General features: G+C 37.4%; 2 protein-coding genes across 2 annotated transcripts in view; both read right to left on the reverse strand.

Moving 5' to 3' along the window:
- Positions 1-27991, reverse strand: part of LOC132202613 (uncharacterized) — a 310158-nt gene that overhangs the window by 14477 nt on the left and 267690 nt on the right. The gene's annotated exons all lie outside the window — the stretch shown is intronic.
- Positions 1-27991, reverse strand: part of LOC132202366 (uncharacterized) — a 64421-nt gene that overhangs the window by 3330 nt on the left and 33100 nt on the right. The window contains exons 2-5 of the mRNA XM_059629235.1: positions 25734-25945; positions 4312-4447; positions 907-1040; positions 233-536 (exon numbers count right to left, since the gene is read on the reverse strand). Coding sequence (XP_059485218.1) covers positions 233-536; positions 907-1040; positions 4312-4447; positions 25734-25945 — 786 coding nt within the window. The remainder of the gene's footprint in view (positions 1-232; positions 537-906; positions 1041-4311; positions 4448-25733; positions 25946-27991) is intronic.

Raw genomic sequence — 27991 nt, forward strand, 5'->3', positions numbered from 1 at the left:
CAGTTGACCGCAATTTTATGCTTGATAATAAAACTGTGCGCGCAGCAGCCAATTTTGTACGCTTTAATTTCTGGCTGTGCGTTCATAAAAAGCCCACCGCCATTTTACAACCATCGAAATACGTGTGCGCAACAAAAAGTCGTAAAATAGCGCTCCGGCCGCCAAATCGGCTGAGAAAATTCACCTTGCAAAGTTCATTACGAGGGGGCAGAAAATTTGAATAAATCCGAACCTGGCAGATAAACCTCGCTGTTGGGCCACCGCCGGTTCGTGTCTTTGAAATCCGAGTCCAAGACGTCGTTTCCGTAGGCGGGACTCGGGGTGGCCGGCGGTTGGGGTGGCTTGGGTTTTTCCTCCTCGATGCTCTTCTCGGTGCTTTGCCAGTAGAGGTTGCCGATGCTGGCCGAGCAGCGGATTTTCAGGCGGCCCGTCGTGAAGTGGCGCAGCTCGACTAAAAATCGCAGACCCAAAGTCGTCGTCTCTTTGTCGTGCGGCTCTTTGATCTTGGGGTACCTTATCAGCTGGCTGTTTTTCGCCTGCAAAACCACACACCGCCTCAACTTAAGCTCTGCTCCGTCCTTTAAGTCTAAAAAATTGTTTAGCCCAAGAAATTCTCAAAAGGGCAAAACAAAAGGATGAAAAAAATATCAATTTTTTTATGTTTATAAAAGTGGTTTTATGCTTATTAAGTAGACAATGTGACTGTAACAATTTGGACAAATAAACATTAATAATATGATTTTTTTTTTATCCTTTATCGATTTATTTCATAAATTTTTTTGCTAAGACAACATTGTTATTAAGAATATAGGTTTTTTTGCATGTAAATAAAAAAATTATGACTGTAAAAGAATTTTAGATTTAAAATTGATTACTTTAAGGTTTTTTAAATGAATTCCGGTTTACCATGTGACCGTTGATTATCCAGGTGAGATTAGCCGCCGGCCTCGAACTGTGAGATGAGCAGTTTCCGTGCAAAACTTCGCCCGGCCGATATCGCGACTTGACGTTTGTGATTTGTGGCTGCTTAGGAGGCAGGTCTGGAACAAAGGTCTCAGTCATTGGCAGATCTGGTCTCATGAAATGAGAGAAAGAAAAGCGCACTTGTAACTTCAAAGGCTTTGATATAGTAATCGTTTTTCTCGTTTCTTTTCTACATCACGATGCCTTAGTTAAACAGTCTGCGAGTCAAACGCCAAATAAAAACTTTTATATTCTGCCCAAGTTAAAGAAGATTACGAAAAAAATTTAATTTATACTTAAATTGTGTTACTTGAAAAATTATTAATGGAACTAATTATGATAAAAAAGTATTAAAACTTTTAATTCATTTATTAAAAAAAAGGGAAATTACAAATCACAAGCAATCCAACTTAAAACTTTATTTTTTTTCCGCCTGCGAGTTCGCCTCCACATATTTTCCACCACTCTTCAGGCGGCTTAACGGGGTGTAAGTGTACATAGAGAACATGCATATATTTGCCCAGCTCAATATTAGCTTGGAATGGCAAAGCGTGCAAACATGCGCGTCTAATATCGGTGCAGATATAAAGGCCGGAGATGAGAGGCAGGTAGGTAGGTGTTCGTTTCGTGCAGTATTAAATGCTGTGTTGCGCCGCTGTCGGTGCTGCGCTTTATATTGAATGACGAGAGCATAAAGAAAAAGTTGCAAGCAAATAATAATCCGAGCGCGCGAGAGTGAGATTTTTTTGTACAATCTAATATTGCAGCCGGGGGAAAAGAACCGAAAGTTGCTGCTGCTGGTCGGCGGAGGCGGCTGTGCTATAAAAATTTAATATTCAACATGCTCCAAAGTGGAAGGTGATAAGGCCGATGGAAAATGTTTTCGGTGGTTTCTGTTATGTTGGAATTGGATGGTAGGCAACCCAAGAACCACGGTTTAATTATTTTCCACAAATTTGCTTCTGCAGAGAATTCAAAGAATTTGTGGATGGAAAAAAAATCAAAGGATTTTTTGATGAGTTGAACCAAATGAGCTCTTCTTTTATTCGGTTTTGGTGAGTGATTTCACGTTGCATATCTACAACGATTTTAAATTATCTTTTTATAAAAACAAAAAATAATAATAATAAAAAATAGCTTTCATATCGCACAACACAATTTATTTGTATTAATAAATTCTGTCAAAATCGCTCTTAAATTTTTATAATGAAGTGAAAAAATGAATCTTAATTAATCTCATTGCCACAATTTGGAGTGAAGAAAAATGGTTTGACATTTAAATTTTTTAGATCAATTGCAGAAAAATATTTTGACCATAAAATTACTTGTATTAAAGTTCAAGACATAACATCAAATATCAAATTTTTTCCTCGTCCACTTGGATGAGCAAGTAGAGCGTCCGTTTTCTCGCTTTCAAACTGCAATCTGACGCTACTAAATATGAAAGTTGTGGAGCTGTAAGATTGCATTTTGCTGAAGTCAGCTGGCAACAATGTTGAATCTAAGGTTGTCTCTGCACAAAGTGCATTCAGTGCAAACATGTTAATGAGCACATGGGGGCAATTAAACGTGAGCTGCAAGTTTGCGGCAGCAAGTAGGAATTAAATGCAATAATTCAGTGCCAAGAATATCGTCCAAGCGAGTTAGGAGCAGCAAAGGACGTGCGGCAATCAAATCTGTATTAATTTGCCGAGCACAAACTTTGACTCGTCTCGAACAAACTAACAGATAGAACAGCCCAGCTTTCGACGCTCGCACACTGTTTGTGCTTCTGCGAATGGTTATTCATTTTACTTCCTCTTGGTGATTTATTTATATCATCTTCGAATACATAAATGGAAATTCACTCGCCACAAACGGTGGAGCGAGAATTACTTTTGCTCGGCTGCGGTCACTGCTGTTTGCTGGGAATAATTATTATTTGTATTTGCCCTGGTTGAAGTTGGTTCAGCAGCACCCAATATTATTCCGTAATAGAAAATTTAAAGCCACTGAAAAAGTTATTAATAAAATAACCTTTTTGTTAAAGCGAATTTTTAAGTAAAAAAAGACAATTTAGGATAATTTTTTTCAATAGCAGAGTTAAAATCACTAAAGCCTCGCCCTTTGAATTGCGGCGCTTTGTGACTTTTGGCCTTCAGTGAAAAAATCCACCGCCAGCCAATGAATTATGCACGGGCCAGTGAACTACAGCAACACAAAACAAGCACTGGAGAGGCGACTCGCTCTTTCAATTATTCAGTGCACGTCCATAATTGAGCATATAGTGCGAAATCTCGCGCCGGACATTTACATATCAGATGTGACCCTTTATGTGGACTGAATACGTAATTAAGATCAGCAGCCGCCACCGCACAGCAATAATTGACTAATTCTCAAAACCTCTGCATCATGCCCAACACACAACAACCGGCATCAGGACAAAGGCAAAATTTTAGCCCAGTGCGACGAAACAGCGCAAATCGTACCGCTTGGCTGAGCACGACAGAGTGAATTATAAATTTTTTGTATAGAAAGCACAAAAAGCTAATAAGCGTCGCTTTTAACAAAATATAATAATTGTTTGCTGTCGCAGTGAAACCCGTTTTCCTCTCTTTTCGCTCTGAAAATTCCCAACTTTTTTGTGATAGAATTAAAAAAAATATTAAATAATAGGAAGCCGCAATTTTAGATAGAGAAATACATTGGTTGTGAGGAATAAATATACTAATCAGTAAAAAAATCTCTCTGTACATCAAACCTCTTGTGTACAAAGCAGTTGAAATTACTACCGAGCAAAGTAAATACACCAATGGAAAGTTAATTAACTACATAATTGTTCTTGTTTGACATTTAGAATTTTTTGACTGACTGAGCTGATGCGAACTCTGTTGAAAGTGGCATTAGGACTGGGGGCCGGCGTGAAAATCAACCGAGGAGCTGGAGTTTGGGGAGCAAAGAGCTGTAATAACATCTCGCGAGAGGGCAAAGGATGGATGCGGAGTTGCTCCCAAAAGGCAATCATTTCTGTTCGTCATAATCACGAGAACGTCCGGCAAGCAAAACACACACACAGCGTGCAATAACGAGGACTGGTCAGTTTGAGAAGGGTCTTTGCTCAGAGACCTGCGAGCCAGACGGGGCAGGTCCTCGAGAAGTATATCAAGGACGGCTATTTGCCTTAATTAACGCAGAGTTGCAAACCAAATAAAGCTGTTTCGGGTGGCACGGGGCAAAAATGGCGGCCGGTTAGTGAGCCGGCCGAGAGTTAATTTGGCGTCCTAAATAAACTTTGGCGCGGGCGCATATTTCAACAGGGGCCTGACATGCCATTTAATAAGGCCGAATGATAATAAACGATCAATTTACCAACGACGTCCATGTCGCCGCTGACGAGCGCCGTGTGGAAGGACGGTGCGTCGGCAGACACTTCGCAACTGTAGCGTCCCGAGAGAGCCGGCACCACCCGCTTGAGCACCACTTGCGACCAGTTCGAACGACGTTGCTGAAATCAAACAATAAAATTCACTTAGTAATTAATTAATAATTGCATGGCTAACGGCAATTATTATTGTATCAATTAGTAATAATAATAAATTATGATAATTGATTTTTCTACAAATTCATGTCAAAATGATTTCACAGCTCATGAATTATGGCTGCAGCCGAAACATGTAGAGCAGGATATTGTTTTTTCTTAAACAATAAACAACTCGCAAAACCCATGTGAGGGAAAGTCGACCAGAATTTCAAATTATCATGAATCAACCCTCAATCGTGAAATTCTACCACAAAATGACAATTAAAATAAATAAAATAAATAAATAACATTACTCAAATAAAATGAGATTAGAGTTTGTCTACTGCAAGTTAAAAAAAATGCACATGCTTGACCAAAAAATTTCAATACAAATAATAATTTTTTTTTTTCAATTTTAAATGTTAAGTTTTCAATGAATCTTCGCTACAGCTTTAAAATTAAAAAGAAGTATAAAACATTTGATGTCGTATTTTAATTGAAACATATTTATGAACAGAGAATAAATAAATAAAAAATTCCGATGTAATAAAAAAAGTACATTTTGAAGGTTGCATGGCATGACGCACACAATAGGCTTCAGAGTCAGTGTAAATAATAGTTCAGCCACGATTTGTAGTTTGCGGCCACGCATAAATCAAACGTGTGTGCTGCAAAAATCGGCTGACATCGCAGTGAGCAATCGAATCGGACGTTAGCGTTTCTTTTTCGGAATGAGGTGGTCAGTTCATAAATCAAACGCGAAACGATGATGTTGATGTGCAAAACTACGATCCATCAAAACAAATTAGCCCGAGTGTCCGCAGATGAAATATTTGATTCCGTCGGCCAGAGCGACAGTAAACAAGGTCAACGCAAACCGGATTTTTTACTGCTCGCCAATTTGCACGAACTAGCTCTCAAGCTCGCCACTCAAATAAAATACCTTCCCGCCATTCAAACATCCGAACATCCCCTCAAGGACCATGAAAAAGAGAACGATTATTTTAACAGATACGAGAAATAATAAGGATAAAATTTATAATAAATGATATGGCAAATTTTTCCACTTTGAACACTTCATTTCCAGTGAAGATGTATTTTTAAGTTAAAAAAATATCAATTCCAATTAAAATTAAAATTGGCAATTGCTACCTGTTTTATCCTATGGCTTTTTTCTTTGATAAAAATGCGCTCTTTCCTCGCATCAGCCTCCTTCAAAGGATTTAAGCAGGGTTTGCCACACATAAACAAGCAAACTTTCCCCGATTTTGTCGGGCACCACTTTTTTGGCCAAGGGCGTCCAGGGGCATGTTGCGAAGCAAGTTCGTGCGTCAATCTCCAAGGGGCAGTTCAGCTCGGACTTTACGAGAGACTGACGAGGTAAAACCTTAATAGTGTTAATCTGACTGCAATGACAGATTATCTGGGGTGCGTTCTTTCTGCCGGTGTGTCCAGCGAGGCCAACTCTCTCTCCCACAGTTGAATTAATCCCCCGTGGTTTTGACCACTGACTTTCCTCCCAATTGTTTTCCTCCTGGCAAAAGCACGATCGAAGAGCTTTAGTTTGAAATTTATCTTTGAACAAAAAGTTCAATTCCGGTATATTTACTGTAAATTAGAATGGATATTCAAGTTAATTTTCATACGTTTTGTCTTGTTGGTTATGTATTGCCTCTGGTACTATAATAAGCAGCGGGTAGTAAAATATATGTAGAGTCGCGGTGGCGCGGCTTGTTGGTTGCTCTCTGGTGCCACTTAACGGCAATGACAGGCACAATTTGTCAACAGCAGCACGCGCGCAACGAGTTTGACCTGCATATATGCTTTTCATCAACACCTTGCCTTGCCTTCTCTCTGCTCGGCAAACAAACGACGGCTGGGCAGGCGAAAATGCAACACCGGTTTTGAATTTTGCTGGAAATATACGCTAATTCTGGAAAGTTATTTTGATGACGCTCTTTTGATTTTATCGCGCGTGGTTCTACAATGCCTGATCCCCCTAGGCTTAGCGAGGGTGTTGCTTTGATTGCCACTCATGTTCATTTGACGCCTTTGAAATGGGATCATAACTGTTCACCTGCCCTCATATGACTGCTGATGCGAGATCTGTTAAGGTCAATTCCGGTTTTTTGGTAATCCCATTAGAGCTTTTGAAGAATTCACTTTTTAAAATACACGCGGTCATTTCTATTGAAATCATCTCAAATTTCAATTTTGAGTTTAAAATTATTTCTTTATTTTTCTAAGGTTATTATTTTGAAATAAAATAAAATAAACATGCTCCTTAATTAACATTACACATTTTGCCAACCGAGTTAAAAAATTTGCAAAGAAAAAATTATCAAAATTTAAAACGAGGAAATTCTTTTTAAAACGAAATATTTAAAAAAAATGTCCATGTATAGCTGTTAAATTATTCAACGGTTTTAATAAGCACCAGCGGTTAAATCTTTGGAATTTGCTGGACTGCCTGGACTTTGACCAAATAAAAATCAAATACCTTTTTGAATAAAAATGATGGAAAAAATTAATAAATTATTGATGCTCTGGTACAAAACATTTCACTTCATTAAAAAAAAATCGTTGTTTTTGAGAGGATCCAAAGATTTGCCGGGCATAAAAATTCTTGGGAACATAAATATAAAATCTGAGTTTTCAATGAAGTCCGGACTTGGTTTTATTTTCAATTTTTAGTTGAAAATTATTTATTAGTGTCAATAAAATGTTTTTACAATAATTATGTAAATTTCTGAAATAATACTTACTTAACATAAAAAATTTTAAAGGGAAAAATAATGACTTTGGAAATAATTCAGTTCCCCCCTGCCATTGTTTTACAATAAACCTTAATCCATAATGATATGCCTATTAATTGTTTTTTGTTTTGTTTAGCTGATTGTGTGTCCCTCTGCTGGCTTTTATTATGACACATGGTAATCAACAAGGATCATACTTAAAAATGACGAAACTAGGCCATTAGGACAGCGCTCTAAATAATTATTCAAAAGCTGCAGGCTTTTGCATCCGTTGGCGGCGGCAGAACACAGAAGTACAAAGAGACTTGTGAGTGGCGGGCGCGTAATTGTTTTATTTTCTGACCCACTGACTCCACAAAGTTGATTTAATTGAGCACAGTGATGCTGAAATAAATACAGAAAGTTTGCGAAAAACGAATTCATAAAGGCGGAATACAAACCGACGAATCTTGCGCGATCTTTTGGTCGGAAAAATCATTTGGCAGAGCAAAAGTTTCTCTCGATGGAAGTGTTTGTGGTGAGCGGCTGGCTCCGTTTGAAAATCGATTACAATAATAGTACACAAGCTCAAATATATTCCACAGACTGTTTGTAATCGCCAAAGTGGCAAAGTTTGCTCTATAACTTGGAAGTAACGCTGCCTCATGGTGGTTTTTTAGCCTTAATGTAAAATATGTTAACAAGCTTGCTGAATTTTATTTTTATATTTGCTTTACTCAAAACAAATAATAGTAAATTTACCGAAATTTACTATAAATTTAATTAAATGATTGTAAAACAATATGCTTTTAAATTTATAGTTATAATAAAAAACAATAAAAATAAAATTGTAGGTACGCTTTAAAATTTAAAAAAGTTATTATAGATGATAGATGATTTGTAAAATGAGTATTTTAGAATTATGCATAATTTTTTTTTAAATATTTTAAGTATTTAGTTATACACAGTGTTTGGGAGCAATAATATTTCATACCATTCTTAATATTAAAAAACATATTTGTTTTTGCTTACAAGTGAACCGTTGGTGGAAGAATCGGGCGAGCGGTTGACGATCATCTCACCATAAATTGGACGGGCCAGCGAAGGCCTCTGGGGCATATTGTTGACTTACACGCGCGCATAAATGTCGGATGCTTTGCGAATCACAGCCATAAAAGGAGATCAAGGGATCAATAGCACTTTGTGGGTTGCCCGGAAAACAAGGGAGGGCATCATCTCGGCTCCATCGGCATCGATTTGTTTGTCTGCGCGACCACTCGGCTCGTTCACAATTATGTCAGTCAGTGTGTTTCATCAGACCTGTTTGCTCCTGCTAGAGACCCCTAATCTAATTGATGGGGGCGCATGCAGTGATCGCATTATCCCCGCTAATAACGCCTCCAGCTTTTTCATTGATCTGAAACGCGAGTGTCTTGAATTTTGTTAAAAAATCACGAGTACATTTGTTTTAACTGTTTTTTTTTTTAATTGTTAAATAAATGATTTTACTTTACCATATTCATTTTCACAACTGTCAATATTTATTAAAAAAAAACTTTTTAAAATGATTAAATTGATTAAAGTATTTTATCTTCAGCCCTTTAAATTATCAAAAATATAACGCTTTGAACTCTGGAATTTTCTTATCAATGATGCGAAACTAATCATTGAATGCGATGAAAACGTATTTCTGGTTTCCCTGTCAATAGAGTGAATCTTTTGTGCGACGGGCAAGGTAAGAGAGTTTTCCAGGAACTGTGAAGCTCCCTACAATGGAGAAGGGAGGTCAGGCGTTGGCGCAATTTGGCGACAAGTGGCGTCGTTGGGGGCGATTTACGTGCGGCGCAGGCTGGTGCATACACCGGGCAAAATGAAGGGTTGTAAACATGAATGGCACTACTTGCTCGCTTGCCTAATAAGCGGCTTGCATCCGCCCCGTAAGAAATAATAGACGCCCAAGGAGCAGCGAGTATGCAACGTGCCGCTCATGTCAACACGCCTGGGTTGCATAAACTGCTCGGCCGAGCGGTGGAGAGAGCAGCGGTAGCGAATCGGCTGAATGAACTCGATGTGCACTAATGATGGACGAGCCGCGTGACAAGAGTGTTGATGCACTTGCAAGATCTCTAGGCAGGTGAAATGTCCTAGAATCTGGACGAAGTAAGAGCAAAACTAAAAATAAAAAAAAAGATTTTGTGTATAAAACTTTCAAAAGAGTACGACCAGTGAGATGCGAATGATTTAATTCAATAATTAATGATTATTTTATTCTGCGATAAACAAATATTTAACGTAAATGCATTAAGTAGAAAATTATTTTAACTGTGTGCAGCGTTTTAAATCTTTTTTAAAATCAGAACAAGTTTTTATTTTTTACTGTAATCAAATTTATTTAAAAGATTATAATTTTAATAAAAATGTTTTTTTTTCAATATTTATATTTTTTTTTTCAATTTAAATTTATAAATTGTATTTCTCATTCCATTAATTATTACATAATTTAATGCAAATAAGATTTAATTATTACTTTTAACTCTGTTCTAGTTGATAATTGATTTGTTGAGAAAAATCCTAAGAGATATTTAGTAATAAGTAATTATTAATAAATTTTTTAATATTCGGTAAAATGTTCATGAAACTTTGAACTTTTTTATCATCCTTTGGACTGCTTCGGACCTCAGACTGCAAAATCAATATTTTTATACAATTCCTATCAAACAGTTCTTCATTGATGCTACTTTCCTCACTTTAATTCATTATTTCCTTCAGTTCATATTTATATTATTTTTTTAATCATCATTTGCCTCACAAAACAGTGTCGCATGCGGTGGTTTTATAGGGATGAGGCTTTACAATATATTAAAATTTCAACCAGGAGCATCACATTCTTCTCTCTCTTAAAATTTCAATTGTTGAATGTTTTGTCACAATCATTTTAAATCAAATGAAAGAAATCCATATAAAAAGTGCAAAGTTCTGAGAAGTAAAAAAAAAAATGTATTGCAAGTTCTCGAGTAGAAGTTTCTTGTGTGAAGGACTGGTTCGGCCTTCAAGTCTCTTGACAACGTACCATGCAAGCGAAATCCATTTGCACGGTAGAATAATATAATGAAATTGTTTGGCGCGCGCCGTGTTTTTCAACGTAAAAAACAATAGCGTGATTCGCCCTCACAGCTAGATTATCGTGTGTGCAGCGCTGGAAAGATTTCCTCGTGGAAATCATCGTCGCTCCTGGCGCTCTCTAATTCGCCGCCGCCGGAATGGAGTTGTTATATAATATTCTCTCGCCTCGCGAGGACTCACGTGTGTGATGTGCATAATGTAGCCCAGAATGGAAAAAGAAGGAAAAAACGGTGCATGCGAATTGCTCGCTCGTGACCGCGCAGGGTTGTGGATTTTATGTTCCAGAAATTATAGGTGCATTGATTGCCATTTGAATGTTTGCGATTGAGTGGCGGATGAAAAAAGAACTGGCCTAGATTCGTTGCCGAGCAGCGATTCAGTATTTTTTTCTTTTCGCCGCTTCTCTCGAGAGCCACTTAATCAAATTGCGCCAGAGCGCCGCTTGAGCCGGGGATTTGCCGCAAATTACAAAAACATTATACTGCAGTTTTTCAAAAGATTACAACGGGTATACTGAGTGTGTGTGAAAATAGTGGAACGGGAGCTGAATTTTACGGCCAAGATTATGGCAGATAAAAGGAGTCAATAGACTGCCTAACATTACGGCAGATAATAACGTGAAATATTCAGTGCGTCTCTCCTTTTTGTCAAGAACGACCTTTTACGCACGTGATATTCTGATCTCCTGGAATTTTTTTTTTTCTTCAACTACGAGCGAGTGGCTTTATTGGCTAAAGCGGCCTTTATCTTCCAGCCATGTCGACACACACTTAAAAAACTGCTATATTTTCTTTTAGAGACAATTTGTGTATGAAAGCTTTCTTGCGCAAAGTTATTCTTTTGATAAATATTTCAGCGAGGAGAGAGATATCATTTTAATGAAATCACCAACAAAATAGAGATCACGCGGAAAACAATGGCAGCAAAAATTCCAAATGAGGAGGCACATTTTCCGATATATTCAAATCCATTGTTTTCGCGCACAATGAAGAATTATTATTTGCTCCACTTGCACGTAAAATGCAATTCTACAGTGTCGAGAGCGAAAGAGCTGCAGGCGGGTTTCATAATGGAGCGTGCGAATCATCCAAGTTTTGGAAAATCGAGCTCGGCACCAACTTTTAATGAGGCGCAATTACCGACGCTGAATGGCGCCGCTTGTTTCGGAATTCTCCTGTTCATTTTTTTTATCCTCCCACTCTCATTCTGCTTGTTGTTGTTGATCGATAATCAGCGCGGACTATAATGGTCGGAATGGGAAATCTTAGCTCTCCTTCTTCTGCGTCGGGTGTCTCGAGGGAAATCGGCTAATTACTCCGGCAGCAACGACAAAACGAATTTTCCTCCGTCTGCGAATCACGCTGCTTTAATTCCCAACCGAAAGCACCAGAATTATTCGTTCGTCACTGATATTCAATTTTATTAATTCTGCTTTGACACACAAATGGCTTCAAAAGTCGCTGCTTTTCCAGCAAGTGTAACTTTTGTTGATCTGCTGTCATAACAGCCGAATCAGCGGCTGCGAATTTGACATTTCGCTCTCTCCGTCACCACGCGCGCACAATCAGACTAATGTCAAAGTTAACTTGGCACCACTTTGCCGTCGAATTAAAGGCCAATAAAGTTTGCACCATCGATCCGCACGATTAATTTTTCACATCGCTTCCCGATGAAATTTCGAATTGAAAAAAAGCCACTGCAGCAAACGCACTGAAATACGAATGACTTCTTTATTGGCCATAAAATATTAGACGCAGTATAAAAGGAGGACTTATCAAAAATTGAAATCATCCGTTTATGAAATATATAGAGAAGTAAATGCAGCGGGAACCGTTGCAGCGCCCTTTTAATTCCATTTCTTTCCCTTTTTTCTGTGAATTATTTGTAGTCGCGCATAAAGAATTCAGTAAATGTCGCTTTTTTCCTGCGTCCTCCTTCCTCTTCACAACTTTTATTTATGGCCAAGCGACGCTCACTGAAAAGTTTACCCATCTAGAAAAGGTAAAGCTGAAATTGTGACGCTGTTTATGACTCGGCTGTTTTACAACCCCCACGTCCTTTTGATATCGGCGAAGAAACGCACGCGAAAACGTCTAATTCTGCTCCAACATCTCTCATGCCTGCTTGCAAAGGGCACGAGTGGCAAACTTTGTGACCGCTGGAATAAAAGGGAGGACGACTGATTAAATGGCACTTTGGTCTGTGTCTCGAGCCGAGAGGTAGCGGCGGCAATTAAATTCCGATGCAAAAAAAACCTTTCCTTGGAGGCGTATTCACGTCAATCTACCTTCTATTATTTGAGGAAAATACAAGTTTCAGTCTATAGGAAAGGAAGTTTTTGGAATTAAAATGATATTCTGCCAGAAAAAATGTAAAATAACTTGATATATTTAAATTTATTCACTATAAAATTACTCATTGATTTGATTATAAAATTATGTTTCTTGCTTAATGACCAAACGTTTAGTTTTAGATCCTTTGAGACGAAGAATAAAATTTACAGATTATATAATCCAACTTAATCCCAGATTGACTTGAATCATTCTCAAATTTCCGTGTTCATTGTCTTTTACTCACTCTTTACTTTTATGCACACTGCCTTTTTCAATTACTTTTGCTAATTTTGTCAAGACGGTTGGCGCTCGAGTGTAATTGGGACTCCCCAAAGACAAAGAGTATGGCAAATTATTTTAACGACGCCGCTTTTGTCTCTCTCTACTCTTCTTCTTTGTTTGCTTTATCTCGCTGCTCCCACTGCACAGACGGAGAAAAGAGACTTCGCCGAACGAACACATTCCTCTTCTCCATGACCCGTGCCGCTATTAAGCCAATTATATCATTGCTCGCTGGAATAACCAACAGAGGGAGGAAGACAAGCTTTTTTCTCTAGAACTCCATCCTGGACCGATATTCCCCTGAGATTAGAATAGAGCGAATAGAGGAGCTATCAGGAAGCGTCAAGCCAAAACAAATAGCACTTTGCTCCCCTGCCATTTAGATTTTTCCCTACCGTGATCTGCTGACTTTTCAATTTTGAGATAGAAATTCAAGCAGGTCAGGAAATTTATTCAATTTGAAACCAACATGAATTAACGTTTTCTTGATTTAAATATCAATAAATATTTTGTTGTTTTTGATATAAGAAATCATGATAAAGATAAAAATTTGTATTTCCTCTAATTAAATTTTTTACTACTTCAAAGAGCTTTACAAATGGTAATTACTTTAAAAAAAAAATGTAGAGATGAGAATATTTTGCCTAAGTTAAATAATAATTCCCAATTTGCTAGGTAAATTGCATGCTTGATGTACAATTATTAACAAATTCAGTCCAACCTACATTAAATGTTCCCGATTTTCCTTTTATAATGTTTGGAGAAAAAAGTTTAAATTTCTGTTTTACTTCAGAACGCACACACGGCTGCAAAAGCAAATTAATAATTTGCTCTGCTCTCTCAATTTCAGCGCGTGCTTGCGGTGTTGCAAATTGACAAACCGCCCACTTGGGAAACGGAGACACGAGAGAAGCAAATTAATAAAAGACCAAATCCGTAGAGTTGGCTCGTTTGAATGAAGAGCATCGGGTTGAATAGAACAAAGGGCTGTTTTAATTCAGGTCCGTTTGAACGGCGCGCGCGCGCACACACTCCACCTTTGTCCGCCGCGACAAGCATTAAAAAGACAGGGAGAAAGAGAAGGCTATTCGGGCAAATTGGTGCAGCCAGAAGAAAGACATGCATGGAGCCGGTGAGCAAATAATGACCGTGGCGGCGCATCCTCAAGAACTCATTCCACTCTAATTGTGTTCGCCGAGCGGCCCTAAATTTCCATGTACCCGCTTCACAAAACAAGTTGGAGAGAGGCAACTGCTCTCGAAATCGCCTCCACTCGTCCACCAGGAGACAAATAACGCCCCGAAAGCAAATAATAAAATTAGATTCGAGTTCCTCTGGGCCGTTCAATTAATTCCCAGCTTGTTTGCATTGAATTGAAACCGGCCGCAAACGGAGTTTTTATTCCGGTTTATTCGAGTGTTTTTATTTATTTTGGCTTCTCTTTATATATAAATTTTTCTTTGCGAAATAAAGCGTCAAAACACACAAGAGTCGCCAGAGAAATTGAACGGAATTCAATGCGCACAATAAAAACGGCACTAAATCTTCTCAAAATCTCGTCGTCGTGTCTTCGGTCGGCCGAAACGCATGCTTGTTTTAGCATCCCTTCATAAAAAGGGCAGTGCGCGCTGCTGCGGCAATTGCCGTAATAAATAAAAAGCCATAAATCCCACAGAGATGCTATTGTGTCTGCGTTCCAGAATCAATAGCACCCCCGAAAAGTCAACTTTCGAGCCTGTCCCGACACTCACAGGGGCAAATATTCGCAAGGAGGGAGAAAATTGCCAACCAGAAGAATACCAACACACACTTGAAACTAGGCCAGAAAGTCAATTTCGAGTGCAAGTTTTATAAGGGGCGCGCCTTATACCTTCAAAATATTATCTTCACCCCTGAACGCAATTTGATCAGAAAATCCGTTTTATGTGAATGAATATTCTACGGAATTTTAGACAAAATCATTCAGTACTATTAACAAGGAATGACAATTAGATTTTTTTTTTCAAATTTCAGAGTCCAAGTTTTAAGGATTTTAAGGATTTAAAAAAAAAAAGGAAAAAAAACGGAAGTTTGCTCAATTTTACTCAAAAACCTTTTTCAACAATCAATGTCAGGAATTATAAATTATTGCCTAACTTTGTAATTATGATTAGAATCAATTCGAATTAATCTTCAAAGATATTCACTCCCTCACCCTACTCAGAATTCATGATTTTAATACTTGTCTTTTCTTCTTTTTAATAATAATAAATAACTTGTGAAGTACTTTTCCTAACGGAGGCCTTTTCTTTGCTGCTTCTCACAAAATTACTCGCACAAAAAGTCCATTTTATGATAATTCACTCTTGTTCGAGGTGCTTTCGGCCTGCTTTTAACCCTGCAGGTCTATCTAAATCTCCCTCGTTCAAGTAACATGTTGAACAATAAATTGTTCGCTCGCTTTTTGCGGAAGACGAGGAGAATCCGCCCGGTTGCTCTGCATGCAAAATGCAAATACCAGTTTATTACCGTCGGATCCGCCCCTGTTTGCGAGGATTTCATGATAAAGAGGCCCCCGTCCGTTTCATTCATAGTCCGGGGCGCAACCGATGCTGCCGGCGCCTATAAATAACAATAACAGGCAGCGGCGGAATCTGCGCTCCACTTGTTTTTGTCCACAATAAAATAAATTTAATATTTTCGTGAGCCGGCTGCGGTGCCGTGGGTCAAGAGAATGATTCATTAGACTATTAAGTGAAAGTGGTCTGCTGCAAAAATTGTGCCCTTCGATTTACGGGTGGGTTGCGAGTGACGCTTTTTATATTCGCGTCTTTTGTTCGAGCCGGCAACTCCTTCATTACCATTTTATTTCGCTGAAACAAAGCCAAATCGGCCAAATGCGTAAACAGCCGCGCCAGCCATTCAAGATATGCTAATTCCCCGCGACGAGAGGGAGCTGGGAATTTCAAAACAAAGCCAGCTCATCCGCTTTTTTAGAAGCAGAAGTGGGAAATTAGCTGCTCCAAAATCTGCCTCCATTATCCGGAAACTCCACCCCTCTGTTGCAGAGCAAAAAATCTAACTTATTGAAATATTCATTATTTTCCTTTCTCTCTTTTCCCCAAAACAATTTTCCCTCTTTTTCGCTAATTAAAGATTTTGTTATGTATTCGGAAGCAAAAATTTTCAGATCAAGAATTTGTTAGTGACAAATTTGTTATCCGGTTAAAAGGAGAAGAGCGCCAAATCAATAGATTTGCATTAAGCAGGACCCTCGAATTTTTCCAAGGCTTGCCAAGTGTGCTTGAAAAGAGCTCGCGTTTTAAAAACGAGTCAGTCAGGCAGCGACTGGCGGTGGGCTGTACTGTGCTCTCTTTTCGCAGCGGCAACGGAAGCAACTCGAGAGCAGTTTCCTCTGCCAAATTGCTGTTATGCATTTTTATGACTGGAAATATTGTGCTTGCATTTCGAATTGCGGTTGTCATCACATTTTATGCCTCAAATGGGGCAACTTGATGGCAAAAATAATTGCTTGCAACAGACCATGCCGTTCGCTACCGGGTAAATAAAACAACACAGGAAAATAAATGCATCGCTTCTAATAATTTGCGTAATGGTTGCAAATAGCTATTATTCAGCTCAAATTTGCAAAAGAAGCGCCAGTTGCAGCCACGATCAAAGTAGGTTTGCTATCATTATGAAAATAATAATAAATAACTTTTTTCATCTATACATAATACTTGTAAAACGAATTAATCATCATATAAGATATAAAATAGAGTTTTATACAAATTATTCTAATATTCCCATTGAATTTCCAAATCCAAACTTATGGTGTTACTACAGTTGCATTACATTCATAATTTAAAATAACTCTTATTGACTACCCAGAAGGAGAAGCATAGAATTAGTAATTTTTTAAATTACAACGCAAAATTTTAATAAATGTGATTGAGCATTGCAGTATTTGTAGTTTATTTCATAAATTAAATTATAATTCAACTTTAAAGGGTCAAAAATATAAAACCAATAAATTTATATAATATTTTCTAATAAGTACTTTATTACATTAAATATAATATTAAGAAAAATTAAATTTTAATTTTTAATATTTAAAAATGTGTATTTCTAGTATAAAAATATTAAAACGATTATAAAAAAATGTTAAACTATTATTTTGTTAAATTTTAAACACTCATACAACGCACACTGCATACATTTCTTCGTTATAAATAAAATTTCAAGAGTTAGATGTTTTGGAAAAAATTGCATACATGCGTCATCTTTTATCAACATGGAAAGAAAAAGTGTGTTGTGTATGTAATATAAGTGCACAAACTCTTGTTCCTATGCCTTAGTTTTCAGCCTTTCGCTTTTTGCAGTTATCAACTTGACCGTGCGATCGGAAGAACTGAACGATTAATGTACCCCTCGCGCGGTGATTGCAACACAATATCTATAGGGAGTTTTGAAAAAAAAAATGCCATTATCTCCCTTGTGCTCGGACATATTTTTAAATTTTCATTCTTACAGCGCTGATTTTATATTGTTGTATATTAATTAGAAAAAAAAAATAGAAAAATAAACAGCAATGATAATATTAAGGACTCCTTATTACATAGCTCAATTTAGTCTTTGCGACAATTGTGGTTGAAATTTGTCTTTGTTTAAAATAATTTATAAAATTACTCTTACGGACTCTTAATTATTGATGTAAAGACTTGGTTACTATGTCAATAAGGAGGCCTTAATGAAATTAAATTTCATTTAGATCTTTATTTTTCAACATGATACTGGAATACATAATTTTTATAAAAAAAATGGAAATATATAGATTTAGCATCCGATTGAAGAGTGGCAAAATAAATTTGGTTACAAATTACCACCAAGTGTAAAAGTTTTACCACAAACGGGATCATTTTGAATCAATCAGTAGCGCGGAAATCGTATCTGAATTGGTCAGCCGAAAGTTGCAAACGGAATATATAGATTTAATTGGGTCGGACTGTTTAGTGAGCACCGAGTGCAAAATAATGAGCCATTAAATCGGAAATAATTCAGCGCCAGCAGCGGCCGGCCGGGGCTGATGGTGACGTGTTCGTTGATAAATCGTGTCCGCCCGCACATTTAATTAAATTCGCGGCGCGGTCTTTTAATTAAATTCATCGGAATTCATGCAGTCGCGAGATGATGACTCGTCGCCACCGCCCAATACAATAATGCACATAAAATATGTCATAACTAGAGCGTCGCCGCGGGCAAAAACTTGTCGGCGATAAAACGGCGCGGGGCATAAAAGGGTTGATCTGACGGCGCGGGTTGTTAATGTTGCTTTCTTGTTCTCGCGGACGGTGCATTTTTTCCTCGGTTCTTTTTTACTGCCCGCCGACTCGCCGCCGGCAAAGTTGATTCATTTCATCTCTCTGTCGCTTGTGTCACATGAAGTTGTACTTAGGCCGCGTACAAAGAGTACCCACCGCGAACGACAGTCAATTGCAGAGATTCAAAAGATTTGCAATCTGACATAAAATAAATAGAGTTCTGACACTGATATGTTTGCTTTTCAGGCACTTTCATGTAACGCTTGAAAATTTAAGTGCCTGAAAATTTTCTGATGTTTCAAAATTCATACCAGAGATACTTGTTAAAATTTTTGTAACGATTTTATAAAATTGTTTTTTTGATGAAAATTTAGAAGAAAAAAAAAATACCATTGATCAAAACAGTCCGAGTTGCTTAAATATTAAAATGATATTTTCAAATTCATGCAAATGACAGAAAATTTGAAACACATTCAAGAGAGCAATTGAAACAAAATTGAAATTTATATCAGTAGTAAATAATTAGGAAATGGTAAAAATATTAAAAGGTCCAGATCATTTTAAATTTTGAATATTCATGCTAAATAATTTATTTTCGGTTTCGATGGCGACTATTTTCAGACGCAAAAATAAATAATCACTTATTTCCGCTTAAATGATTCCCGGTGTTTTTGATCGATGAACAAATTCCCTCGTTGCGTTTTTATCTTCCGGCTTTCAATTAACGGTTGTGAAACACTCTAAACATTTGAAATGTCACGCAATATTTTGCAGCAAAACAAACGTGTGTCGAAAACAAAACAAAAAAGATACACTCAATTTTCGCTTTTTATACCAATAAAAATTAGTCTGCACCGCACAGATTGATCCCGAAAAAGAAACGGTTGCATTGCAATAACTGACGCACCCTCTTTCTCTCTCAGGCCGGAAAAGCAATTTCGGGAAAAATTTATAGCTCGACCCGCAGGCCTAAAATATTTTCATTAATAAAAGTAGTGCTGCGTGGGGCCATTTGAGCAGCGTTTTTCACACTAATCCACTTGGCATGTTCCGGTACATGATTATTTTTATTCAAAGGGCCCTCGAAATTCAAGCAGGGGGCAGTGCAATAATTTGCAAACAATGATTTTAATTTTTAAAGACATAAATTTCTTTCGGGAGATTGGATGGCGCCAATTTTCTTTTCTGGATTTAACTTTTAGTCATTTGCTTCATGCATTATTTTTGTATTATAATTGAATAGATAAAGAAAATTAAATTCAATATTCCCCGTTTTTCACTTCCCGCCGTGAATATGACGCTGAGCGAATCTCGCTCCTGCAGAGTGCGAGAGCTCCATTTGTTTGTTGGTGGCTGAAAAAAATACGCATAATAAATTGTTTGTCGGGTTTGTTTGGAAATATAGCGACTTTGGACGCACGAACAAAAGGGGCATTGAACAAGCAGTGAATCGGTCGATTGAATGGAGAATTAATTCCACACGCGCGCAGTAATAATTTTTTGCCCATAATGCTGGAAATCGTGTATAACCGGGAAACACCATCCCGGAAAGTATGAACACGTTTTATTGATTCAAAAGTTATGTGCCAACTGCCCAATTCGCAAAAAATAAAACTTAAACCCGAGCACATTGGTATTTTGCAGGAGAGCCGTAAAGAAGTTTCCTCTCTGTCAGATGTGGGTTTTCGGCCACTTCTTGCTCTGCAACGCGGTTTCTCCGCTCATGGGATGACCGAGCTGTCAAACGGGTGGTGCAAAAAACCGGCAAGGAAGAGCTCGGCCGAAATGATAAAATAATACAAGAGAGCATAAAGCGCCTCAGGATGTGGATTTTAGGTAAACAACCGGAAAATTGGGAGTCAACATTTTTACCGCATCCAGAAGAAAATTTAATGATGCAGTCGAGTCCCAGATAGATGCATGTGATTCACATGAACTGGTTTTAGAAAATCATCCAGAAAATTACTTAATTCCACTCTAGAAGAGAAAGAGAGCAAAAGGGGAAAATTTTTGTGGCACAATGAAAGGATAGGAAATTTCCCAGACACGCCGGCGACGCAAAAAGAATGGAAGAGTGAAAAATAAAAAATTGTCGGGGGTACAAAGAGGGCGATATTGATTTTGCGTGTCTTTCGCCAGCTTTTTGTGTGTCCCCTGCCCAATGGATTTTTATTATATTTGCTGTTGAGCTCTTGCATGTCACATCCCACTCGCCCACCCGCTCGTCTCACTTCTCGACGCTTTCAGCCTCCCGTGGATATTATTCTTTTTTTTTTTGAGTGATTGCTCGTAGACACACACTCGCATAGAGGATTTCTCTAAGAATAGGGCAGCGCGCGTGAAAATTCAATAAGGCAGCGCGTGGTGAATGGCGGGGGTGAATAATGCTCTCTTAGGAAATTTATACACGCCGCACTCCTTTCATTCAACAGTCTATTAAGGCCACACAAAAAGAAACAAATTAAGATGTGTACTCAAGCCGAGACCTTTTCAGAAAGACTCCTTTCCAAAATTACACTTTCCCAAAATAGAACTCTGAATTCATTTATGTTTTTACACCAGAATAATTTAATTAACAATCCTAAGAATGTAAATTTTGCTGAGATCTTTATGTGAAATTTATGCAAAATGATTCTATTTGAGCAAAGAATTTTTTTAAAGTGTATCTGATCAAAATTTTTCAGCTGTTAAATAAATATTCCAAAAATTTTTAATAAATTCGCAAATCAAATTTATTTTTGTTTTGGTGACCAGAATATTTACATGTCAGGTCTAAAATGAACATAAATTAGACAAAAAAATGCAAATCAAAATGTCTTACAATTAGAAAATCTTTTTGAGATTTTTTATTTCTTGCAAAATTTAAATTTCATTTAGGAAAATTGATTGATGAAATCCTTTGCTAGTCATTTGCTAACTTTTAATAGCAAAATAATAGAAAAATTATTCAGTTTTAAGTGGTGCATAGTGCCTATTTGCTTAAAATTTAAGACTATTTCTAATGTGTTGCCTTGGTGTGAACGTAACAAACAATTAAATATTTTATTTCCTACAATTTATTCGTGAATGAGTCAGGAAATTAGCGGAATTTTTTAGCGTTTATGAAGTGAGTTCACTGAATTGTCGCCTTTGAAATAGCTCTCAATTTACTTGAACGAGGCCAAGCAGGTAAGTTTCTCCGATAGAAACTCGGTCGTCGCCGCCGTCGAAATAATGTGCGTTGGAACGCGAAAGTGTTCAAAGCGTGTGAGGGCGAAACTTGAATAACTGCAGGCATGAGTGATCAGCGAGCGAGCTGCTCAACCCGATCCCGACCGGCAACTTCATCCCTCTCGCAACCCTTTGGCCATGGGGGTGCTGCTTGTGTGTGTGCGAACGAGTGAGCGCCACAATACACGCACACACCGTTCTGCGGCGCGCAAATAAGATTCAACACGACGTTGCGCCGCCGGAAATCAAATTTCACGCCCTGTTCTGCGGGCGAGAAGAGCAATTATGATGCCCTGTGTGCTCTCGCGCGCAGAGAAATCTCGCCTTTCACCACCAGAACTTCCTACTTCCCTCTCAGCATCCCTATATTAATGTTTGCAGATTTTCATTCATAAAAACTTAAACATTTTATATTTGAAATTTACTTTATAGATTATTTTTTTTATGCTTAAATAATTTATTATTGTCATTTAGTTGCCCGAATTGTTACACCACAACGTTTAAATTCATTTGCTGAAAACAATTTAATTGAAAAGGAAAGGACTTGTTGGACAAAAGGGCATTACCACTTTTTAAAACTTCTAAGATAAAAAAGCCCGTGCGCCGCATTAAGCTTTGGTTAACTTGGTTTTTGTTTTTATCCTAATTATATTATTTAAAATATTTTTTTTTTTATAAAAGTATCAACATTTTAAATACCTTGGTTTGGTATATTAACCATTATTTTTTTGTCCTGATTATTTCCACTTTAGCGACTATCATAATGTAAATATTTTTAAACACTTAATTTTGAATAACTTAAAAAAGTAAGATTTGTGTTTGAAAAAGTGATCTACACACCCTATGAAAGGCATGTGTGACAATTAATAGTTAAACGTTTAACTAATTAAATTTGTAGATTAAGTATGATATCCTTAAAACCTATTCTCCGGCACTGCTGTAATTAGTCTCATAAATATTGAAACCTAAGATTTTATTTATTCAAAAATTTAAAAAAAAAAAATCTGCGAATTTGCAATACTTTCAAAATTTTACATAGACGTATCCCACTTTCTGGAGCACTTTTTAAACTGTAATATTTTTTTATAGTGATTTTTTCAGGCGTTTTATTTTTATCCCAAGCTGCAGCAATAAGAATTAACTAGAAACTCGCTTGCTTGGTTTCGGCCGAAATTATTTAAAAGCCCAAAGTGCTTTCCGAAGTGGAAAATAGCCTGAACACCTCGATTCCAGTGAACACGAGCTGGAAAAGCGGTGATGATATTCGGACGTGAGACAATGCGCACCTTTAACCGGATTCGGGCGGCGACACCGACGGAGTGCCGATTCTCTTCTCTCTCTCATAATTAAATTTTCACCACGCCGCGCCGGTAAATAATGAATGGTGTTTTCGTGACGTGAATGCCAAATGCACCGCATTGATTTCTGATTGGCCCGTATCGCGAACACAAATATATAAACTGAACAGCGTTTTCCACTTTTCCCTCTGCTCCTTTCGAGTCGGAGGCGGCGAAAAGGACCAAATAGAAATCGGATGCATTTTGCTGAGGACAATAAAAAAGCGGAAGGGTCCGATTGACACTATAAGTTTTGGGTGGCACTAACAAAAAAGTCGGTCCTCACCTGTGGCGAACGGCCTCGTTTTTATCCAGGACAATATCGGCCGGCTCATTTTATTGGCGTTGGTGAAACATTTATTGTGTCCCATTTCATTTGAGATTCACTCGGGAAGAATGCAAAATCAACGAAGAGAAGCAACAGCTGCGTTTAAGTGAATCAAATCCGTGCAGCGGAAAAATCATTCGAAATCCACAGAGAAAAATAATCTTCTCAATAGCTTCCTTATAAATAATTATTGATCTGCATTTTACGTTTGTTTCGTTTCAAATGCACTTTAAGTGGAACGCAAACTCATTTCGCATCGCATACTTTTTTCCAGCTCCCTTGTTCTTATGGGAGCGCAGAGATTGCACAATATTATTGAACACGCAGCGTAGGCATATTCTGTATAAATACATTGAAAAATGTAATCTCATCTCTCGTGCACTAATAATTTTCTTGCCGCCAATATAAACCCGCATCAATGCTTACTTGTAATATTTTGCACAATATTACTTGGTTTGCATGCACATTCAAATATCATTAAAAATTATTATCAAAAATCAGCACAAATATTTTGTGCAAAATTTTTTAGCGTTATTAAAAAATAAAAAGATTTGTATGCAACATACAAGCTATTATGATATAAATAATAAATTATATACATTTTTATTTATTATTTATTATTATTTCTTGTTTTTATAAAAAAATGAAGCTGAATTCTTTGAAAATATTACCGTTGATGCAAACGGAGAATAAAATAGATGAAAATATATCAAGAGTTGCTTAAAATTTCTCGGAAAACCTTTTAATTACTCATTTATTCTCATAGTTGTTTCCTGCGCACTTTACTAAACTGGCTGGTTTTTCTCGTCCTTTCTTTCAGTTAGACAAACATTATTCTATTATTTTAGTTTAAATGAGAGCCTTGGGAGTTTAGAGGAAGAACTAAAAATTTAAACTCCTTAAGGATCGGCAAGTGTGGGCTGAATAAAGAGAAGTTGCGCACACAAGAGACGGTCTTTCATATACCTTAATTAAAACGTGCAAAAGCAGTGAAAATAAAATGTGTCATGACAGTCTAGAGAAATAAAATATATCACAAACTCCTGACGTGAATATTTAAACTCGCTTGTTTCATAAATACATTTCCCAGGTTGTTTGAAGCCTAATGTCTTTGGAGCAAAGTGGTTTCGTTGTAAATATTTGACCGCGTTTATTTGCACAGAGAGCGGGCCGAGATTGACGGCTGGCGAAAGAGCAGCCCCGCGTGTGTCACTCGATATCTTAAAACATTCTAATGTTACCTTTTTTCCAGCAGCGTGATGGAAGGCTGAAGGAAACCCTGAAAGTTTTTCACTCTATGCGTCGCTGCTTTTATCCCGAGAGCAAAAAAAGAGGCGGACTTGATACTGCAGCACATTATGTGTGTTTGCCTTTCAAGCATGCCGAGATACAACCATTCTGCCTCGACTGCCACAGCAAAAATGTACTCCTTGAAAATTTTTAAGCATCCTTGTACACCAACTTTGTATACACTCCAATTAAAATGCAGTTGCGTTTGCATTTAAACCTCTTTTCAGTATCGCAGCACATAGAGTAAAAAATGCTTAATTAAAAATTGCAGTTGTGCAAGGCACTCAAGAGGCGCACGCATTTGAATGAAATGAAAAATAAACGTAGCTAGATCTTGTTAAAACTCCAATTAAAAAGGGAAAAAAACTGAAATATTTTTTTTAACTAACGACAGATAGATGATTTGTTACCCCCACCCTTAATTGGTCTCAGAATTGTAGCATGGTTGCATATTTTGATAAGAATACATTTTTATATTAGACGATTCATTGTTTTCATAATGCAAAAATAAAGAATAATCATTCTGCGCTTATATGAAAATGTGGTGAGAAAATTAAATTCCATCATTTCTTTGATTATCGAATCTGCAGCATGGCTGAGCGTTTTAGTCGATCAACTATTTTTTTTCTGATCTTCGGAGGATGTTGGGGTTATGAAATGAGCACGAATCATGCGATTTTGAGTCGATTAAGCTAGGGTCAAAATAGAATAAATTGACAAAAATCGACTATTTCGACTAAAAACAGAATAAAACCGACTAAAAAGGCTGAAAAGTCTCATTTTTTATTCAGAAATTTGAGCTCCAAGTGAAAAAAAATGGTTTTTGGCAACCATCTAAAAATCTTGTTCAGACCATTTGAATCATTTCTAGCTAAATATTTTGAAACATTTTTTTTACCCCACACCCCTGGAACCCTGGCCCACCCTCGTGACGGTCTTGATAGAAAAAAATATTTTATAGTAACCATCTAAAAATTTCGGACTTACCATTTCGATCATTTCTAGCCAAATTTTTTGAAAAAAAATTTTTTTTTTCTTTCCTTCTTGCCTTAATTATTAAATTCTCAAAATAGACTAAAACAGACTATTTTTGATCGAAAATAGACTAAAATCAACTGAATTTAGGCTGAAAATCGACTAAAAAAATTCGACTATTTTGACCTTAAAAATAGACTAAAACGCTCAGCCCTAAGCACGTGTAAAAGGAATCTTTGGGGAAAATATTTCTCCAACTCCTTTATGTCTGTTTTTGCTTATTAATAATAAGAATATAAGATTAATTGTAGCACACCTAATGGTGTACAGAGTTAAGGTTTTCCAGTTTTCAACTCACGTCTATCTTGATTCCTTGCAGCGGAAAGATCTTCATCGATGGCGTCTCCTTCGGGGTGAACCTGTAGAACTCGTGCTGCCCCTTGTACCACTTGACCGAGTAGAGCGAGTCGCCCTCCAAGTCGAACAGACACTGTAGGACGGCGTCCTCGCCATGGCGGACGTCGGGCGGCACCACGACGCGGACTTCGCGCAGCCCCACACAACACCCGGCTGCAAACACGAAACGGAGAAAGAGTTATTTTGGCGAGAATTGAAAGGGGGATGATCGCTAATGGCTAATTTGCATGGTGCTCGCACGGTGCACGCCTCAATGGCTCAATTTAAGGGCTCTTGAACGCAGAGGACGAATGCGTGCTCTTGTGATGCTTTTGAGAGAACTTTCTTTGCTAAAAGGCAAAATGTGATTTGCAATGTCAATGATAACGATGTGGGGGAGAAGAATTCGCCGCGCTCCGCTTTTGACGTATAATTTAAACCTTTTTACAAAAAGGGAAAGCGGGTGCGCGCTCGCGTATGAGAGATTTAATATATGAGATTATAAAGCAATATAGTGGAAGAAGCGCGGGAGCACACATCGCATCGTTGACGAGTCTCTTTATGACATGTAAAACTCCTTCCGACGATGATAAAAAGTTTCATTTTCTGCGAGAGCTCTGTGTTTGAGCAAAATGTGCCTAAGAAATTGCGAAGCAGAAGAGAAACGTTTATTTAACTCATTTTTTTTATCCATGGAAACAGCTAAAAATAAGTAATTTTTTATTATCATTTATTTAGCTATAAAAATTTACCATATTTCGCTGAGAATTTAATAAAAGCATGCGAATCCCATCATCAATAAAATTTCAATATTTTGATGAGAATGATAACTATTTATATTATAATTGATGATTAAAAAGATTTAATTATAATTCCACATTTAACTAATTAAAATTAAAAATTGGTTGTATAATTAATAGTTAAACACATAAAATTAAAAATATTCTGTAAATTAATTTTTTTATTTACATTATAAAGATAAGGAAAGCAGCAAATCTCTATTTAAATCATGCAACAATGCTTTATTTTTGCAGTTAATAAAACACGGAATAATTTTGAGTAAATAAATTATTGTATTTGATTAGGAAACTGAAATGCTTCTTCGTTAACCGTTTCTTAAGTTTCAATAAATTTCAAATAATATTCAGTAAATTTTTAACAAAATTTTCTTGTTCAGAGTTAAATTCTTTTAAATGATTGAATTTACTAGATGTCAATATTTATTTTACAAAATATTTACAAATAAAAAGTAGCTGAATGCAAATAACTGGATTTCACGGATTAGAGCAACACACGTTGAATGTGGGCTGCGTTGTTGACTGATGGTTTCCGGTCGATTGAGTGCGCGGAAATTTTTATCACGCCATAAAACACGCCGATAAGCGAGCGATTGTCAATTTCAACGCCGGATGGATCGATGCGGTGGCCAAAAATGCGGCAATCCCCAAATAATTGGCAATCGCAAAAAGGCTCCATGCAAAATCTCATTTCGCGTCCAATATCGGTGTCGCACGGGCAAAAATTGAGCGCGGGAAGCGATTTGGGCAAAAGCGCGAGAACAAGCAGGTGCCGAGAAAATGCAGGTGCACGAAAGAGCGAGTACAATTTTATTCGAGGCACATGCTTTGGCAATATCAAAGTCTACAGCTTTTTCATTGTTATGGCACCTTTCTCGAGTGCGCAGAGAAAGCTATCTTTATGAAGCAGGCGTCAATTTCCAGGCCGCACGTAAAAGAGAGAATAAAGAGCGTGCGTTCGCCAATTTCTGCTTTGCACTGTTAAAACACGTTTTGTTCGCCTGCCGACGCAGATAAAAAATTGCCTTTGCTTCGTGCCGCTGATCCGCGGGCGTGAAAGGGAAACTGGGTCGGCGGATTTATTTACTTAACTTATTTATTGGTTTTTATTTCGTCTTTGTGTGTAATTATTATCAGCGGCCGGTTCGCAAGGAGTCTTTTGTTCGACACCACCTTCTTTGTTCCCGCCTCGTAATTGTTGGCCTTTATCCCCACTGCCTCGATTCTCGCAAAACTGCTCGACAAACAAACAGAGCGCACAAAAGAGTCGAGCAAACATCATTTCGCTCTCCACGGCATCGCCGAAAAAGAAGCCCAATTAACTTTTGTGCCTTGTGTCGCTCTCAAGTGCCGACCGGAGCATTAATTTCACGGTTTTGCCAAAAGAGTAGATGCAAATTAAGTGGATAAACGCGTTGATTTA

This window comes from Neocloeon triangulifer, unplaced genomic scaffold, assembly GCF_031216515.1.
Source record: "Neocloeon triangulifer isolate White Clay Creek 2 clone unplaced genomic scaffold, ASM3121651v1 ptg000015l, whole genome shotgun sequence".
Classification (NCBI taxonomy): Eukaryota; Metazoa; Arthropoda; class Insecta; order Ephemeroptera; family Baetidae; genus Neocloeon; species Neocloeon triangulifer.